The sequence below is a fragment of the Rhineura floridana genome, chromosome 1, assembly GCF_030035675.1.
Source record: "Rhineura floridana isolate rRhiFlo1 chromosome 1, rRhiFlo1.hap2, whole genome shotgun sequence".
In the NCBI taxonomy this organism is placed as follows: domain Eukaryota; kingdom Metazoa; phylum Chordata; class Lepidosauria; order Squamata; family Rhineuridae; genus Rhineura; species Rhineura floridana.
Window position 1 is genome coordinate 266952197 of NC_084480.1, and position 19648 is coordinate 266971844.

At 38.8% G+C, this 19648-nt stretch overlaps 1 protein-coding gene across 1 annotated transcript in view; it reads left to right on the forward strand.

Moving 5' to 3' along the window:
- The first annotated feature begins 1738 nt into the window (after positions 1 to 1738).
- Positions 1739 to 19648, forward strand: part of MCMDC2 (minichromosome maintenance domain containing 2) — a 31893-nt gene continuing 13983 nt past the window's right edge. Inside the window, exons 1-8 of the mRNA XM_061600522.1 lie at positions 1739 to 2039; positions 10060 to 10209; positions 10315 to 10445; positions 10530 to 10589; positions 10831 to 11026; positions 12702 to 12824; positions 15180 to 15287; positions 18734 to 18862. Of these exons, the coding sequence (XP_061456506.1) occupies positions 10110 to 10209; positions 10315 to 10445; positions 10530 to 10589; positions 10831 to 11026; positions 12702 to 12824; positions 15180 to 15287; positions 18734 to 18862 (847 nt within the window). The 5' untranslated portion in view covers positions 1739 to 2039; positions 10060 to 10109. The remainder of the gene's footprint in view (positions 2040 to 10059; positions 10210 to 10314; positions 10446 to 10529; positions 10590 to 10830; positions 11027 to 12701; positions 12825 to 15179; positions 15288 to 18733; positions 18863 to 19648) is intronic.

A 19648-nucleotide genomic window follows, 5' to 3' on the forward strand; every position in this document is an offset into this window, starting at 1 on the left:
TAACGTCCCAATACTAGTATTCCCAGAGACTCTGAATACTGGTATTGTTATTCTCTTCACCGCTGCCACCATTTGTTACAGTTCCCCTTCAGCCTTGGTCATTACCTTACCCTCCCTTCTGGTCTGTGAAACCCCAGCCAAGGATCAGGCCTTTGGTAAACCAAATTAAGTATTTATTACAGATAACAAAGCTAACAAGATTAACAAGATTTCTTCTTAAGGCACATAAGCATATGGTTTTACTCAATACTAATCCGAACTCCACCTCCCTCCTTCTTCACTCTCTCCTGACAAACAACTCTCTCAAACCCCACCAAGCAATCCACTCTTTCTCTTCTCCCCCCCAGATTCCACAATTCACCACCTCACATTCACCCAGATTTACCTGTCATCCTTTCATTTATACTGTCAGCCATTTTAAACATTCAGCCATTCATCAAGCATTCTATTGCCCATTCACTCCCCCTCCTCTTTCACTACTTACCATGTATACTCTAAACAACCAGCACTTACCATATATACACTAATATATAGGAACATCACAGTCCTCAAATGCAAAGATGTATCACTGAACACTAAAGTCAGCATCATTCAGACCATGGTATTCCCGATCTCTATGTATGGATGTGAAAGTTGGATAGTGAAAAAAGCGGATAAGAGAACAATCAACTCATTTGAAATGTGGTGTTGGAGGAGAGCTTTGCAGATACCATGAACCGTGAAAAAGGGTGTTAGAACAAATTAAACCAGAACTATCATTAGAAGCTAAAAGGATGAAACTAAGGTTATCATACTGTGGACACATCATGAGAAGACATGATTCACTAGAAAAGACAATAATGTTTGGGAAAACAGAAGGGAGTAGAAAAAGAGGAAGAGCAAACAAGAGATGGATTGATTCCATAAAGGAAGCCACAGACCTGAACTTACCAGATCTGGATGGTTTATAACAGATGCTCTTGGAGGTCACTGATTCATAGGGTCGCCATAAGTCGTAATCGACTGGAAGGCACATAACAACAACAACGTAACATAAGTTTAAATTACTAATCAGTTTTGGTTTTGATATACAAAGTCCTATACAGCTTGGGACTAGGATTCCTGAAAGATCCCCTTATATGCTCAGTCAACCACTATGGTCTGCATGTGAGGGCCTCCTGCAGATACCATCTTATCAGGGGGTCTGTTCCGCACAACATAGGGAAATGGAAATGGACTGCCTTCAAGTCAATCCTGACTTACGGCTACCCTATGAAAAGGGATTTCATGGTAAGCAGTATTTAGAGGAGGTTCACCATTGCCTCCCTCTCAGGCTTGTCTTCCCCAGCAGGCTAGGGCCTACTCAGCTTGCCACAGCTGCACAAGCCAGCTCCTTCCTTGTCTGCAACTGCCAGCTGGGGTGCAACTGGGCTCCTTGGGACTATGCAGCTTGCCCACGGCTGCACAGGTGGCAGGGCACATAAGCAGACCTTTAGTGTAGTGGCACCTACCCTTTGGAATTCCCTCCCCTTAAATATTGGACAGATCTTTTTGGTGCCTACTGAAGTCCTTCTTCTTTCAGCAAGCCTTTTAAGTAGAGACCTGTGTTGGAATTGCTTTTTAAGATGTTTTAAAAGCTTTTCTTAAAAATATGTTTTATTTTAATCTATTTTAATGTCTATTTTTATGATGTTTTAGAGTGTTTTAGTGTTTTTGTTTGCTGCCCTGAGCTCCTACTGAGAGGAAGGACGGGATGTAAATTTAATAAATAATAATAATGCTTTGAGCAAAAATGTGTAAAGAAATACAAAGTAGTTTTTAATTACAAATAATATCACTACTTTCTCTCTGTCTCTCTCTCTCCTGCTACTACTACTGAATCTCAAGGTAACCTCAAGACTAGATTTCTGCAATGTGCTCTATGTGAGGCTGCCCTTGGGCCTGGTTCAGAAGCTCCAACTGCTGATGGGGGCACATGGCTGACATCATGTGACACTATTGTTAAAACATCTGCACTGGCTGCCCATCTACTAGCAAGCCAGGTTCAAGGTGTTTGTACGGTAGGGCCCCGCTTTATGGTGCTTTGCTTTACAGTGATTCGCTAATACAGCGGTCTCAATTAGACGCAATTAGACTAAAGCCCCACTCATAAGGCGCTTGTTCAGTTTTTACGGCGGTTTTCGGGCATCGCGCTCCATTCTATTCAATGAGTTCCGCTTTACAGTGGTTTTCACTTTACAGCGGGGGTCCGAAACGTAACCCACCATATGAGTGGGGCTCTACTGTATTAACTTACAAAGCTGTGAACAACTTAGGCCCAAGGTACCTTAGGGACCACCTGAACCCTTATATCCCAGCTAAATCACTAATATCTGCAGGAGCGGCTTTGGTCATCCCCAAGTTTTTATTAAACACCTGCTGAAAAGTTTTCTGTCATCAAGCTTATGCAGGCAATTGAGAAAATATATTTCTTCAATAGTAATGATTTCTTATTTTAAATTTTATATAGTTTTATCTTGTAATTATATATGTTGTAAACCACTTTGATTTTTGTCATGAATAGCTGTGTATAAATATTTTTAAATAAATAAATAAATAATAGGAATGATACAAAAGTAAAAAAAGGAATTTATTAAAAGATTATAGAGGCCAAAATCTAAACATGTTTACTCTGAAGCAGGATCCACGGAGTTCAATGGAGCTTGCCCCTTTTACAATTTGTTTAGGATTGCAACTTTAATGTGATAGTAACTAATCAGTAAATGTCTGTGTATCTTCAGCTAAATAATCTGAGGTAAATTTTGTACCTTTGATACTTTTTATCTTATCAAAGTTAAAATTATCTCTGACAACAGCAGAGTTTTTGTACTGAAACTTAAAATTGTGAGTTTTGGCCAAGCCCAGAGAGCCATGGCTTGAAGTGGATGTTGAATGGGATGTTGGCCCCTTGCTTATTCTGGGGAGTGTTCATGTGGAAGGCAGTTTAATGTCTGGCTCCTCCTCCTGTGCCTGGCTCAGAGGGGTAAGGAACACAAACTTTGGTGGGGATCAGTGGTCTTTCTGCCTCTGAGTGTAAGGCTAGTGAATAAGCAATGGCAGCTCTATAAAAATATGAGGGAGGGCAAAAGAGGTCTGAGGGCAAGAAGCTCTGTGGCAGGCAGAAGCTTTTAAAGAAATACAGAAATCTTGTTTGTTCATTTAAGAGTTCAGGTTTTAAACACCATTACCTGCAATTGCCAGCAGTGATCCTCAGTGGGGGTAGAAAGAGTAGTAGTCATTGGGGGTGGGGTGGGAGAGACACCTCCCCACCTTTGTTTTCTGGAGGAGTAAGCGGATTAAGTGGGGTTTTAGGAGGATGACTCTAGAACCCCACTTAATCAGTGTATCCTCATCTTTAAGTCTTACACAACTGTGGGTGGACGTAGAGAACTATTTTGCCACACATCTGCGCATGAGGTGTGGTAAAATCTTGACCACTGGGCAGAATTAAACGCATACAGCTACCCTTGTTGTGGAAATGTGGCTTGTGGGGGGTGAGTTGGGGGCAGAGAGAAAAGGATACAACAGCTTTTTCTTGTGCTATTCTTCAGCTTAAACATATAGCCGCTTCCAAGGTTGTTTTGGTTGTTTTTAAAAAAAAATAAGCAAGAGGAAGTGTACAGCTGCATGTAATGGCTAGTGTCAGGCTAAGTGCAAGTTTGATGTGGGATTGCTTTCACACAACCCACTTGCTTGAATTTTGAAAAGGGACCATTATGAGAGAATTGTATAACAACCGTTTCTGCTTGTATGCAACACAGAAGGAGGGAGAGAGCTGCCATGCCACTGGCAGTAAAGGGTGACAATCCAGTTAATGGGCCATTGTGACATCAGTACAAACATGATAGGGTTTTGAGGCTAGGATAAGAAAATAGCATCTATAATGAAACTGTTGATCTGAAGGTGCTTTCATGCTCCCCTCCACATGTCCAGTAAACCGGGAGACAGGTGCGCACCAGAGGGCATTCCACTGCTTCTAAAGGAGCCACTGGATTGACAAGGGAGATCAAGTAGTTCTTTTGCTAATTTATATTTATATACATATGGACTGACTAGGGAGTTCAGGGAATTATTTTGCTAATTTATATTCACAAATATAATTTGTGAATAGTACTATCATTTATTCAATTTTTTTGCATAGTTTATCGGTTTTCATTTCCCCCCCGTAACATACAAGTAGCAAGCATGAACAATAAAGGGGGGGGGGACAGAGCAGCAAAACGTCGTCATAATACCATTAAGAAAACCAGACATGTGTTTTGACGAGAGAGAGAGAAAGAAAAAATAAATAAAAATAAATAAATAAATTGGGAGAGGAGAGTTTGGATAGGGGAGGGGAAGAGCCCCACATGGTGTACTGATCATGCAAACAGCTCCAAGTAGGAATCCCAGATCTCAGAGTAATTATGTTCTTTGTGCCTTAGTAAAAGTAGCTCTTTCATATGCTGCAAGGGAAGAAAGGTCCTCTGACCAATTACCAATTGGGGGGAGCCATTGATTCTCCCAGTCCTCTAAGACCAGTCACTTGGCTACTAATGAAGCATGCAGGGTCCAGCTATGGTGTCCCTCTGTCAAATTCCAGGACTTCGGGAGATAATGAAGTATAGCATGAACATCTGAAAATTTTAAAGACATTCCTAGGACTAGATTAATGCAAGTAAGGAGTTCTGCCCAAAATGAGGCCACTAAAAGGCAAGGTCAGATCATATGTTTCATTTATACATTATAATGTGTGTTGATTTCACATTACTATTAGTTCCTCAGACTGAAATACCCCATCCCATTCCATCCATGGTAGGAAATGACATCACTACTTAAATATATTTGCCCAACCTGAATATGAGGCACATATACAGGTATTACCTACACTGACATATTTAGTTTGATTTCTCACAGACCCCCCCCCCATTTCAACATTTTCAGCAATTGTGCAGTTGGTAGCCATGAGTAAGATCCAGAGGAGCTTCCTCTGATGAGAGGATTGTGTTACTCTTCCATACAGTACACACACAGTTGGGGGCCATTTAAATGGGTAATTTTGATTTTGTACAGAGTACAGTTGTTGTCCAGATGGAAGCAATACACTGAAGAACTCTACTCTATACTCCCAGGCATTTTAAAGTGTGTTTTAATAGCATTTTCATCATTATTTGTATTTTGGATGTTGTTTGGTTCTTTTATTGTTTGTTTGTTTTGTTTTCTTGATTTATTGTATTTATTGTATTTATACATTGCTTGTTTTTTATCTTTTTGTACACCGCCCAGAGAGCCTTCGGGCTTAGGGCGGTATATAAATTAAATAAAATAAATAAATAAAAGAGATCCCCGGATGACAGATTCATTCACGGAGGAAACATATGATGAAGAACCAGAAATTTTAGAATGCGAGGTGAAAGCTGCTCTTAAAATACTTGGAAGAAACAAATCACCAGGAATAGATGGCATACCAATAGAGTTGCTACAAGCTACTGAAATTGAATCAGTCCAAATTTTGACTAAAATCTGTCAAGAAATATGGAAAACTAAACAATGGCCCACAGACTGGAAGCATTCCATATACATCCCAATTCCAAAGAAAGAGAATCCCAGGGAATGCAGTAATTATCGAACTATTGCCTTAATATCCCATGCAAGTAAAGTAATGCTCAAGATCCTACAACAAAGGCTCTTGCGATATATGGAGTGAGAGATGCCAGACGTCCAATCTGGATTTAGAAAGGGAAGAGGTACCAGAGATCATATTGCAAACATACATTGGATAATGGAACGGAGCAAGGAATTTCAGAAGAAAATCACCCTGTGCTTTATAGATTACAGCAAAGCCTTTGACTGTGTAGATCATGAAAAACTATGGAATGCTTTAAAAGAAATGGGGGTGCCACAGCATCTGATTGTCCTGATGCGCAACCTATACTCTGCACAAGAAGCTACTGTTAGGACAGAATGTAAAGAAACCGATTGGTTCCCCATCGGAAAGGATGTGAGACGGGTGTATTTTATCACCCTGTTTATTTAATCTGTACGCAGAACATATCATACGGAAAGCAGGATTGGACCAAGATGAAGGAGGTGTGAAAATTGGAGGGAGAAATATCAATAATTTAAGATATGCAGACGATATCATACTACTAGCAGAAACCAGTAATGATTTGAAATGAATGCTGATGAAAGTTAAAGAGGAAAGCACAAAAGCAGGACTACAGCTGAACGTCAAAAAGACTAAAGTAATGACAACAGAAGATTTATGCAGCTTTACAGTTGACAATGAGGACATTGAACTTGTCGAGGATTATCAATACGTCGGCACAGTCACTAACCAAAATGGAGACAATAGTCAAGAAATCAGAAGAAGGCTAGGACTGGGTAGGGCAGCTGTGAGAGAACTAGAAAAGGTGTTCAAATGCAAAGATGTATCACTGAACACTAAAGTCAGGATCATTCAGACCATGGTATTTCCGATCTCTATGTATGGATGTGAAAGTTGGACAGTGAAAAAAGCGGACAAGAGAAAAATCAACTCATTTGAAATGTGGTGTTGGAGGAGAGCTTTGCAGATACCATGGACTGCAAAAAAGACAAATAATTGGGTGTTAGAACAAATTAAACCAGAACTAGAAGCTAAAATGATGAAACTGAGGTTATCATACTTTGGACACATAATGAGAAGACATGATTCATTAGAAAAGATAATAATGCTTGGAAAAACAGAAGGAAGTAGAAAAAGAGGAAGGCCAAACAAGAGATGGATTGATTCCATAAAGGAAGCCACAGACCTGAACTTACAAGATCTGAACAGGGTGGTTCATGACAGATGCTCTTGGAGGTCACTGATTCATAGGGTCGCCATAAGTCGTAGTCGACTTGGAGGCACATAACAACATACCATAGTAGAATATGAAACAGGAAGGAAAATCTTTACTCCCTTCAAGGTCTTGAAGCTCTGAGGCCACAAACTAGACACAATTAGTCACCTTTTATAAGCAGGGTAATATAAGCCCAGCATTTAAAAGAAAATAATATTGACAGGAACTTTTGCATAAAGGCAGTTTTCATTCTGCTAATTCAAAGAGAACTGGGTGAGAGCCACACCTCCTTCATTAGAGGAGTCTATTTCCAAGGGGAGAGAAAATTGCCTTGCACTTCTGGGGGACAAGCTAGATGCAACTTTATTCAAGCAACTGAAATTATGTGGATGGCTTTTGTAAAGTTAATTGTGAATGGGTGGAAAGATTCAGATTGGGATACATGTGTGGGAGAAAAGGTGTTTTACCCCCCTGCTTGCAGTCTCAATTTGGATTCCCTCATCCTCCTTATGACTATTTGGATGGAGGGAAAACTCCCATTGGAATGAATAGGAGCTTTGACCCAAAGCAAATAGGTGTGGGAGTGGATCCAGACCAGGACTGCAGTGGGGGGCAAAGGGTTAGATCTTCTGTTTACCATGTTAAGGTTGAGATCTGGATCCCCCCCAACAATTTACTTTTTTAAAAAGTCATCCATGTAATTGCTAATTGTGCAAATGTTAGGGTTGTCATATTCCAGTTCCAGAAATCCGGGCAGGCTAATTTGCATATTATGCAATTATGTAAATTAAGTATATTAATGGTTGCATTGTTCAGTTGTTTTGGTTTTTTGCCTAGTAATTACCACCAAAAACTGGGGGAGGATTTTTTAAAAAAACTTACATTTTCAGCCTTAAATGCCTAGACTTTAGTTTTCAATACTATGGAATATTTATTTATTAAGAGTATTTATATCCTGCCCTTCCACTGTTAGAAACAAGTCAAAATTCAGAAAATAATTCTAGAAATACTATAAGTTCTAGATCTAAATGCATTGTGCTACTGGTCCAACTTTGTAAATAATATTGCAATACCGTGATGTTGGTCTGTACAGAGGACTGTAAAATATATGAAATATCTCTCACTGACTTGTGAAACTTTACACTGAACATCTATAATGTGGCAGGCAGAATAGCCTTAACTGGGAACAATAGCCATATATTCCAGGGCTATGGGACATTCTGATCATATCCTCAGTATGAGGTAGTGAAAGAAAATGAACAAAATATATTTGAATTACTCTACATATCTCCTTTTTAAAAAAAATATACATAGAAAATCTAACAAACATAAAAAATCCCATACACACTTGGATGGATGGACTGCCTTCAAGTCGATCCCGACCTATGGCGACCCTATGAACAGGGTTTTCATGGTAAGCGGTATTCAGAACGGGTTTACCATTGCCTCCCTCTGAGGCTGAGAGGCAGTGACTGGCCCAAGGTCACCCAGTGAGCTTCATGGCTGTGTGGAGATTCGAACCCTCGTCTCCCAGGCCATAGTCCAGCACCTTAACCACTACACCACACTGGCTCTCCATACACACTTACCTCAGAGTAAATCTCATTGAACCCAATGGAGCTTGCTTGAGTAGACATGTATTGGATTTCACTGTAAACGATACAAATTTATTAGTCTCAAAAAGCACATCTAAAATACATTTAAAAGTACATCTAAAGAGACAATCTGCTCATATATTCTACTACAGTAATCAACACATTTATTCTGTTTCTCTAGAAAGATATATTTTGTTCCTCTACATTTAATATTTATTCCTCATCTTTTTTTAGCTCCGTTTACAAAAACCTTTAGGATAACACAGGGGCAGAATAGCTATAATATGTCAATGCAGTATCAAAGTCTATGTAGAACATTGGTGTGATATTAGTTACCCAAGATAAAGGGTTTTAAATCTTTTACAGAAATTGTGAAAGGATTTTAGACTTGATTTTGTAGACTAGACAAGAGATTAGCAGGACCTCCTCTATGACTAAAGTATGCTCTTACATTGATCCCTTTGGGTTGAACATTGCCTGGGACTCAGGAGCCACCAGTCTTCCCCCCCTCCCAAAGGCCCGCAGCCCAGCTCGTCTCACACGCGAGAAACACCATCCCCTGGACTCACCATAGCAACCTGACCAAGCAAAGGGCAGCTGTGGTAACAACAAAAAATTACTCACAGGCAGCACCACCAAAGCTCTAAAAGAAAAAGCAAGGAAGTGACGTAGGCTTATGGGCTTTGTGGATGGAGACTGGCATCGCTCTAAAGCCCTGGTCATCTGTATGGTGAAAACTCTAAATGCATTGAAAGTCTGGGCAAAATGGGCAGAAAACTGCCTCCATGTTTTGCCTTCTATCTCTGGATCCACAAGGGCTAGAGACTAGAGTTTTTTAAAAAATGAAAGCTGAGAATCTGGTCCACATAATGGACTAAGCGGGCACCGGGTGGCATGTATAGAGTCCAGGTAAAACCCAGCTAACCAGACAATATGGCAACCCTAGTGAATGTTGTCTTCTATGCTTCAGCCCTGAGTTATCTCTACAAAGTTCCCTGGATGGCCTGTAGATGCAGTTCCCACTATTGGGACTGCAGAAAAATCACAAAGAAGTAAAAACCCATTTCCAAAAAGAGGCAGGCGCCGTCTCTGTTATCTTTGCGGCGCCTACTGAAGACCTTTCTCTTTCAACAAGCCTTTTAAGTTGAGACCTTATCCCAGTCTGCACCTGTATTAGAATTGCTTTTTAATATTCTTTTAAACCTTTTTTTAAAATGTTTTTAAAGATTTTAAAAAAATGTTTTTAAAGATGTTTTGTTTTAATATATTTTAAAGTCTTTTTATGATGTTTTAAAATGTTTTTCGTGCTTTTGTTTGCCGCCCTGGGCTCCTACTGGGAGGAAAGGTGGATATAAAATAAATAAATAAATAAATAATGTGTTTATTATTAACAATATGCCTTAAATTGGCAGCCAGAGACAGAACATTTTTTTCTAGAAACTTACTTTAAAAAAAGGAAAAAGAAAGCTCAGGCTGGGCCCTCTCCTTGAGGGTCCCAATTAAGACCTTCATGGACACCATGACAGTGACCTCTACATTATGATTAACTTTCTATAAGTGCAAATGGTAGCTTGTTATTACAAAGTTCTTATTGCACATTCCATTGTCTTGACCTTGCTGATATATCTAATTCTTCCTAATAGTGTATGCCTAAGCTAAGGATTTTGTACAAAAACACAACCATTCAAAGAAAATGAGGCCAGATCTTCTGAGAATGAAGGAAGTTGCCTTGATTTATCTCGACAGGAGTGGTGGCCTTCAGAAATTTATGGATGCCTGCAAAGTATACAATGGTGGTATTTACCATTTAAAAAAATATTATTGGGAGAAAAACAAAATTATTTTGTTTAAATCAATGTATGAGCAATGGTAATGACTGTCCCTGTCTGCCCTTACAGACTCAAAGCAAAGTTATGCCATTTTCCGGTTTCTTATATTGGTAAATCCATCTGATATTACTGAGTTGGATGCTACCCTTGGAAATTATATTCTGCATGAACCTGTGAAAGCCATTCAGATTTTTCAGTCAGTAAGGAATTTCATACATTTTGATCAAACATTCTATGACTCTTTTAAATCACAATTTTCTTTTTACATGGGTTTTGAATTATAGGTGTGTTTTACAACAGTTAAAACGCTGTCACTGATTCAACAGCTGCAGACTGAAGCTCAGGTAGGTTTGCACTCTTCTTTTCAAGTTCTGCTTTTTAAAAAGCTGCTGTAATTAAAAAGTAGCTATCCTGACCTTTTGCTTTTTTTAGTTGCAATATTTCTTCTGAAACACATTCTTTAAGGCATATCTTAATAACTGTAGACTTTCTTAGGAACACACTCTCTTCACTTACTTCTGAGAAGACATGCATAGGACTGCACTGTTTATCGTCATCATCATATGTATTTGGGTTTTTTCTCAGATGAGCATCGTGCTGAAACTGACACATTTACCTTCCCTGCCCAGTTATGTTCTCAGTCTTTCCAAACTTCCATTTGATTACACTTCTCAGAGATTTTATATGACAGAGGGAATAGTGGTTGCAATGTCTACTGTAACAAAATATACACAAGGAGCAAGATTTGTTTGTTTTGATGAAAAGTGTCCATTTTCTGAAGGTATACCAACCTGGAAGCTTATATTCAGGTTTTATTGTTCTTTGTTACTGACTGACACCACCAAGTCCAACTTTTAAAAAATATACTGTAACATTGTATATGATATTGTATATATATAATTTAATATTAGAAAATGACATCTACATTGCATGTTGCGGACATATTTTTAAGACCATTATATTTCCCATACTGGATTCACATAAGGATTGTTCACAAAATATTTTTCTGCTATCATGTAAATCATTGGCTCTGGCAAATCATTAGCAGGGACTAGGAGGAGAAAGCAGAGAAAACAACCTCTCTGTGTGTTCGTTTTTTCTACCATTTTCCCAATCCCTAAAACGTATTTCAAATAATTGGAACTTTGTTATAAATCTTTACATGTTCAAAATGGTTAAAATGCTATACTGAATATCACAAAAATATGTTTCAAGGGAAAAAAGTTATTTTTGGAAGGCTTGTGACAGAGCATTTTTGTCAAAGTAAGGTCACAAACTATGAGTGTTAAGTTCCACTTCTACTAAGCAGAACTTAGTTTTTTTTCTGGCTAATTGCACATATGCAGCTCTGCCCCCACCTCAAAAAAGAAAGAAAAAAGAAACCTAAACATAGTTTTAAAACCTCCCTAAAATAAAAAAAGGTTTGCAGTTTGTTATAGGTCAAAGAGGAAACAGAAGGTACAATGCCAGTTAATGTGAGGATTTCCTGGGAGCAACAAAACACCTGAGTCCTTAGTATATTATCCTGTATGAGGCTACCATATTTGTAAATTATTTTTGAGTGGCTGGGGAGCAGAGATGTCCAACGGTTGAGAAACTGGATAGGAAGGAACCCCAAGGAAATAAGGCACGATATGTATTAAATGATTATCAAAACCAACTGCTTAGCTTTTATCCTTATTGTGTGTGGCTACCCTTACATGCCCCTCAGTACATACCTGCTGTACAGTATTATTTGCTATTGAGCATACCACTCAGCAGTAGTGTTCTAAGTCATCAGCTGATAACTCTCCAGCATATATTGCAAAAGTTCAAGGATTGTAATCTGCTTCTGTTGTCTATCATGCAAATATTTCTGTTTGGTGGTTGACAATGGATGTGATTCATACTTCACTTTCCATGGACAGAAAAGCTCCTTCCATCCATAGAAGAATTTTGATTCAGCAAGAGGGATCCTGTTGTCAGACAGGGAAGAAGGTGACTTTTGACAATCCCCTCTTCACCCTTCAATCCCAGCGGCAACTCCCCCACTGTTTCAGAGGATCCCACAACCCTCTGGAACAGTGTGGAAGATTATGTTAGGGGCTGGAGGGAGAATCAACAAAAGTTCCCTTCCTCCTTTGCCAGCGGGGGCATACTCTGGACCTGACCTATTGTGTCAGCACACAACATACCATATAGTTAACTGAGGACACTGCATGAAGAATGCAACGCAGTGTGGCATGCAAACACCAGGCTTCCTAGTGACACTAAAAGGGGATGCCAAAATTTCCAGCACTTGCCCTAAATGACAGGATGGCAATATCCTTTTTAATGAGTATATTGCCAGAAGTCATTTGCTAATTAATAATTATAATGAAATTAAATTGAAAGCCAGTGTAAACATTGAAAACTGGTATACGGCATCTTATGAATATTTTGCAAATTTAATTTAGTATTTTGTATGCTTCACTTAGGGTTTCAGTATATAAGAGTACATACTCCTGGAGCTACAGAATCTGCAACAGTGAGAAATGATTTTGTATGCACTTTGTGTACTTCACCATTGAGAGAAGACATGAAATACCGAGTACTCGGGGGTAAATAATAATAATGTTACTATTAGCCTTAAATTATATAATTTCAATGACTGTATTTGTATTATTTATGATGAGTACTACTGGGCAACAAGAGAATGAAAAAGGAGGGAAGAGGGAGTGCCAAGTCATCCCCTAGTGTGAGTGGGCCTTATAGTGGGTACTCTGTGGGTGCTTTGAGACTTTGATGGCTCCCCACTTTCTAAGTTTGAATGTGTCTGAAAAACATAGTTAGCCCAGTCTATCAGCATCCTATTACTAAAAAACCTAATCAATAGGATTATTTTAGAATTCACAAGGATTGCTGATATCTCCCAACTGATGTGTCCCAATAATAATACATGTTTGGGTAGGATAATTTTTATCAGGTTATGAAATGTTACAAGGACCATTGTATGGAGAAAAAGATGGCTGCCCCATCAGGTACATGGGGGCAGCCATCTTTTGCTTTGTACAATTCCCCAGGAAGAGATTGCATATTAAGATGTACAGTCACTTTCTGGGGCCATTTTAAAACCTTGTTAAAAAGTTTTTTTTAATAAGAACTAGCAAACAAGAAATAAGAATAACACACACATAACAAACCCCCCCACATCGAGCAGGGGGTTGAACTTGATGGTCTTATAGGCCCCTTCCAACTCTACTATTCTATGATTCTATAATAAAAAAGCAAATAACCAGGTGCACCATCCAAAAAGAGCAAGACTATATATAAAATAATATTAAGACATTCATACTTCATGCATTGGCACCTGCAGAGTCCAAGTGATTAGAATTAGCAACATAAGAAATAAATTCCCACCATATCATATAAAAACTTTTGGGATTCTCAGTTCCTGCAGAGACCCTCAGGTCATGAGTGTTTATTTCCAAAATGGCCAAGTTCCATAAGTTCCTGTACCAAAGATGTAAATCCAGGCCTCATGCATCCTCCCATTTCTGCACTACAGAGAGTTTAGCCATCACCAGTATTCATGTCGAGTTCTTTTGAACCAAAATTGTCCATCTGTCTGTCCCATAGATTTAGCAACAAAAGATGAGGAATTATAACCAAAGTGCAGTCCAAAATCCAAGACATTTCCAAATAAACTACCTTCCAGAAATCTTGCACCAGCGGATATTCCCACCAAAAGTGGAAGAAGGTTCCTTTCAATCCACAGCCCCACCAATAGTCAGAGGATGAATGTTACATGAAAGCTGTATGGGTGTGTGATGCCACCTATGAGTGAGTTTTAGTGAGCATTCATGAAAATGAGCAGAAACGGGCATACATGGTTTGGACACGCATATATTGCTCCACTGGGCATCACTGATACTCATATGTAGCTCAGACTCCCATACAGGACCAAGGAGGGGTCTGGTGGAGGATTCCAGTAAAATTGCATATATATATGTGACACCATACCTTTCCTAGCAGTCCCATACTGAAGCATCATTTGTTCAAACACAGGATAAAACAAATTGTTTTACTACATGGCTATGGAGATTAGCCGTTCCAAGCAATTGTAAAAGGTTAAAGAAAGAAAAAGACAGCCCCTGTACCCCCTAGTGAGTACTTTTTGTTTGTAAAACTGGGTGGATTTTTCTAAAGAAATTGGCCCACAAACAGGATGACATGGAGACACAGTTTTGTTAACAAACAAAATTAGCAAAAGTCAGAAATAGGTTGCTCCATCCGTCCCTAATCCAAATCCAGGTTTGAGGTTTCTCTCACTCAAGACAAACCACAAGCAGTAGCCAAGGTTTGTCCTATGACTTCTTACTTGTGGTTTGTCTGGAGAAGGCAAACCATGAACCTGAGTTTGGATGGCACAGTAAGCAAAACCATGGTCTAGCTCACAACAGTGCAGCAGCAGGCCCAGAGGAGGAGCAAAAGAGCCACAATCTCCTCTCTGGGAGCCCACATGCACTAAGTCACAGTTTGGCTTAACATTATATGTGATCCAGATCACAGTATCACTTCCTACCGTATTTGACAATTATGTCATTAGCAGGTGTAAAGCTCAGGAAAAGTGAGTTCATGTAGTTCAAGCAACTTGGATGATTTGGAATTCTTCTTTAAGCATGAATAATTTTATTCATGGCTGATTTCTTGATTCCTGTGCATTCCTGCCTTCAGATGCCAGCTGGCACTACAGCCACCTGATGGCATGCTACCCGGGAAAACATGAAGAGTTTGTCAATGGGATGGTGCATGGATGTGACTAGGTTTGAGATGGGGAGAGAACTTTTATTTGAATCCAAATTGTGGTCTGGACACGTAATTTTCTTTAATCATACTAGTCTCAGCTGGGCAAATAGCTTGGGATGGACTTTTGATTAATTTAAAAATGTAATCTTATGTTTTTCCTTCTTAAGATAAACAGATTATTGAAATGATTGATACTAAAGCAATTAGTGCTTTTCAAGGATTTTCCAGCTGTAAAACACCTTTCAGAATTCAATCCTTCACAGTTTTTCTAAGAGGTAAGTTTTGTGTTTAAATTATAATTATTATGTGACTGAGAAGCGTAGCATGACTGTAGATGTTAGTATTGCATGTATTCTAAAAAACAGCATTTGACTGAGAGACATCTTCCACTTCCAGGATGTATATGCCTCTGAACCAAAATGTGAAAATTATTACATGTATATGAAGAGAAGCTCATATATTAGCAAAGAGGAGGAAAATTAAAAGAAACTGTAGAGACTTAAAAAGAACAACACAATCTTAACTACTTCAGCAGTACCTTGTCCTTGTTGGAATTTGACTTCCTCTGTTCAGTTTCATATGATAAAACTTTTATGTAGTAACTTGGATTTGTAACATCCTTCCTCAATTTAGCCACTTCCCTGATTCTCTCATGATCTAGGCCATTTCTAGTTTATATAAAATCTTCTGTGCAGATGAATCAATGGAGGAGCCTATTTCTGTGCTTCCATTTTTATTGTTTTTAAATGGTTTATTTCTGCACTCATGAGGCAATCTATTAGGATTTTCTCCTGCGCAGGTCTTATTCAAATAAACTGAACAAGATCTGCTTTGTATGAAATGTGAAGAAAAATATTTTTTTACACTTCTCAACACAGTTGACTGCTTGTTGAACTGCTCACAATATCAGAATAAAAGTGGATGAACCACAAGGCTGAAATAGGTCCAATGTTATTTATTTAATTTATTTAATTTATATCCCGCCCTTCCTCCCAGAAAGAGCCAAGGGCAGCAAAGAAAAACACTGAAAGCACTCTAAAACATATTAAAAACAAAAGACTTTAAAACATATTAAAACAAAACATCTTAAAAACATCTTTTTAAAAACCAGCTTTAAAAACATATTAAAAAGCAATTCTAGCACAGATGCAGACTGGGATAAGGTCTCTACTTAAAAGTCTTGTTGAAAGAAGACAGTCTTCAGTAGGCACTAAAAAGATAACAGAGATGGTGCCTGTCTAATATTTAAGGGGAGGGAATTCCAAAGTGCTGATGCCACAACACTAAAGGCCAGCTTCCTATATTGTACAGAATAGACCTCCTGATAAGATGGTATCTGCAGGAGGCCCTCACCTGCAGAGTGCAGTGATCGGCTGGGTATATAAGGGGCAAGACCATTTTTCAGGCATCCTTGTCCCAAGTTGCATAGGCCTTTGTATGCCAAAACCAGAACCTTGAACTTGGCCCGGTAGGTAATGGGCAGCCTGTGCAATTATTTCAGCAGTGGGGCAACATGTCTTACCAGCCAAAGCTGGTGTAGTTGGATTTGGTCACATTGGATTTGGTCACATTAATCCAAACTTGCATCTAATCCTATAAATGCAGAAGGAAGGGGGTGGGGAGGAATCATTCCTAAAGATAGCTCTTGTGTCTATTTAGCCTTTATAAACCAAACTACCTAGATAAAGCTGGGCAGAACAATCCCGTGGGGGGGGGAGAGAGAGAGATGTGGTGGACCTCATGCTACATTCAGAGCCTGCTGGTTCATTGTTGCCAGACAAGAGGTTTGAGGAGGGGCATTGATACCAATGGGAAGGAAAATGACTATGTCAGGAGCCTGATCCATGGGTATGTTGGGGCAGCAAAGGGGCTTTGGATCAAGCAAATCCAAGGCTGCCTTGGATATGCTCCTGAATGCATTTAAACCGCTATTGCCAACAAAATCAACTGGTGATAGATTTATGCCTCTAGAGTTCTTGCATGTGTACTGGTGGCCTCCAGGGCAAATGTGCTACCTCTCCAGCAGAACTCCTCTCTGCCAATAGAAGGGTACTGCTGCCCCATCTTAACCCCCTTCAGCTGGCCTTTGGTGGGGATTGGGATTGCTCCATAATTTACCTTTAATGAAGGCTGCATTTCAAAGCACAGCATGCAATTGTAGCCGGAATTTGATGGGGATGTGGAGAACTGCAGAGAGGGGGAGAGGAAAGTCCCATTGCAAGAGTTAAAGTATGTTGCACAAGTAGACAAACACAACTGGATATCACCCATTAAATTCAGATTTTAGAGGAGGCAGTGGTTCAAATTGACACACTGGGCTCCTTTCGGATTAAGGCCAGGATAATAATTTAATAAATAAGTAATAATAGTAATATGCAGCTGTCATAGTAAATTTTCTTAGAATCACAGAATAGTAGAGTTGGAAGGAGCCTATAAGGCCATTGAGTCCAACCCCCTCCTTAATGCAGGAATCCAAATTAAAGCATACCCGACAGGTGGCTGTCCAGCTGCCTCCAGTGTTGGAGAGCCCACCACCTCCCTAGGTAATTGGTTCCATTGTTGTATCACTCTAACAGTTAGGAAATTTTTCCTGATGTTCAGTGAAAAACTGCCTTCCTGCAACTTGAGCATTATTCCATGTCCTGTACTCTGGGCCAAGAAGAGATCCCAGCCCTCCTCTGTGTGGCAACCTTTCAAGTACTTGAAGAGTGCGATCCTATCTCCCCTCAGTCTTCTACAGGCTAAATATGGCCAGTTCTTTCAGTCTGTCCTAATAGGGCTTTGTTTCCAGTCCCCTGATCATCATTGTTGCCCTCCTCTGAACCTGTTCCAGTTTCTCTGCATGCTTCTTAAAGTGCGGTGTCCAGAACTGGACACGGTACTCAAGATGAGGCCTAACCAGTGCCAAATAGAGGAAAACTAATACTTCACACAATTTAGAAGCTATACTGGTGTTAATGCAGCCTAAAATAGCTTTTGCCTTTTTTGCAGCCACATTGCAGTTGGCTCATATTCAGCTTTTGATCAACAATTCCAAGATCCTTCTTGCATGTAGTATTGCTGAGCCAAGTATTCCCCGTTTTCTTTCTTTCTTTTTCTAAAAGTACTTGAGAAATGTAAAGAAAGTGACATATACAGATATTTGGACATTCTGGCTATAGCTGTATTTTGTGTTTTATAATGCTGTCTCATTATAAAAGATAACTTATGGAGCAATAATTAATTTAAATTTATTCTGTTTATTAGTAAATAAGCTTAGTTAGGTTCAGGAAGACAGCCTTTACTATGGATGTGTCTAGGCCCTGAAACTCTGTCCTGAGCGAGGCTTGTCTTGTCACCATTAGTGATCTTTTGCAATTAGTGGAACTGGAAATCTTTTTTAGAAAGATGTTTGGCTAATAAATGATTGTTTTATTTGAACTGGTTTTCAACTGTCTCTGCTTTTTGAATAGATTTTATTGCTTCCATATTGTGTTATTTGCTGCTGCTTCTTTACAGCAGGTGTCTACTAAGAAATAGGTCCCATTGAATTCAATGGAACTTATTCAGGTAAAAGCAAGAAAATTGCAGCCTTAGCATTTTAGTGTTTGATTCTAACATTTTAAATGGTTTATTTGTGATTTTTTTCTCCTGTTAACTATCTTGCTTTTATGAAGAAAGGCAGGTTATAAATATCTTAAGTAAATACATAAATCACCACATGCCTATCTGTTATTTATAGATGAACTATCCAATAAAATGAAAATAGGAAACAGGTACAAAGTTATAGGAATTCCAGTGTGTATACCAAGCTGCTCACAAATCACACTTTGCCTGGAAGCCAACAGTGTACATCTCTCTAATCTAACAGGTAAAACAAGACGAGTTCCTGTTTTAAAATATTTGAATGACAGCATACTCTGATAACAAGTGGAGTTGTGTGTGTGTGTATATATATATATATATATATATATATATATATATATATATATATATATATATATATAAACATTTTGGGACTTTGCTTTCTGTATGCTTGCAAATTGCCTCCTTTCTCTCTCTGTTGCATCTCAGTAAATTATCTGTGAAAAATGCAGAGTTCTTTTTGTCTTTTTATTCATACATTTCACCTTATTTGGAGGTTTAGTAGGTTTAAATTAATACATAAGTATATACACTACATTCATGTTGCATTCTAAAGGGCACTCTGTCTGCTATTTAAGTTGGAATAAGAAAGAATTCCAGCTGAAATACCAGACAGAGAGTGCCCTCTACCTATTAATTTGTGATCTAACAGCATTTTAAATACTTTGAAGCTTAAATTACATTATAGTATGGCTATAAAACCTATAGTGGCTCGAATGTCCATTTACTCTCTCTTACGCAGAGTCTCCTGCATTAACATTTACATGTGATGCTAATAATACTGGTGTTTTATGAAGATTTTGTTCATTTGTTTTTCCTGGTGGGAATGCTTTGCATCTGTAGTTCTGTTTTTATTAGATAGTAATATATGACTCAGAGTAAGACTGGTGAAATCAGTTGACAAGTTAGTAATGTTTAGCTTAAGTCCATTGATTTCAATGGGCTGCTCTGAGAACGGCTTAGCCGAATACCACCCATTGTAATTTTGTAGAAAGGCACTACATAAAATTAT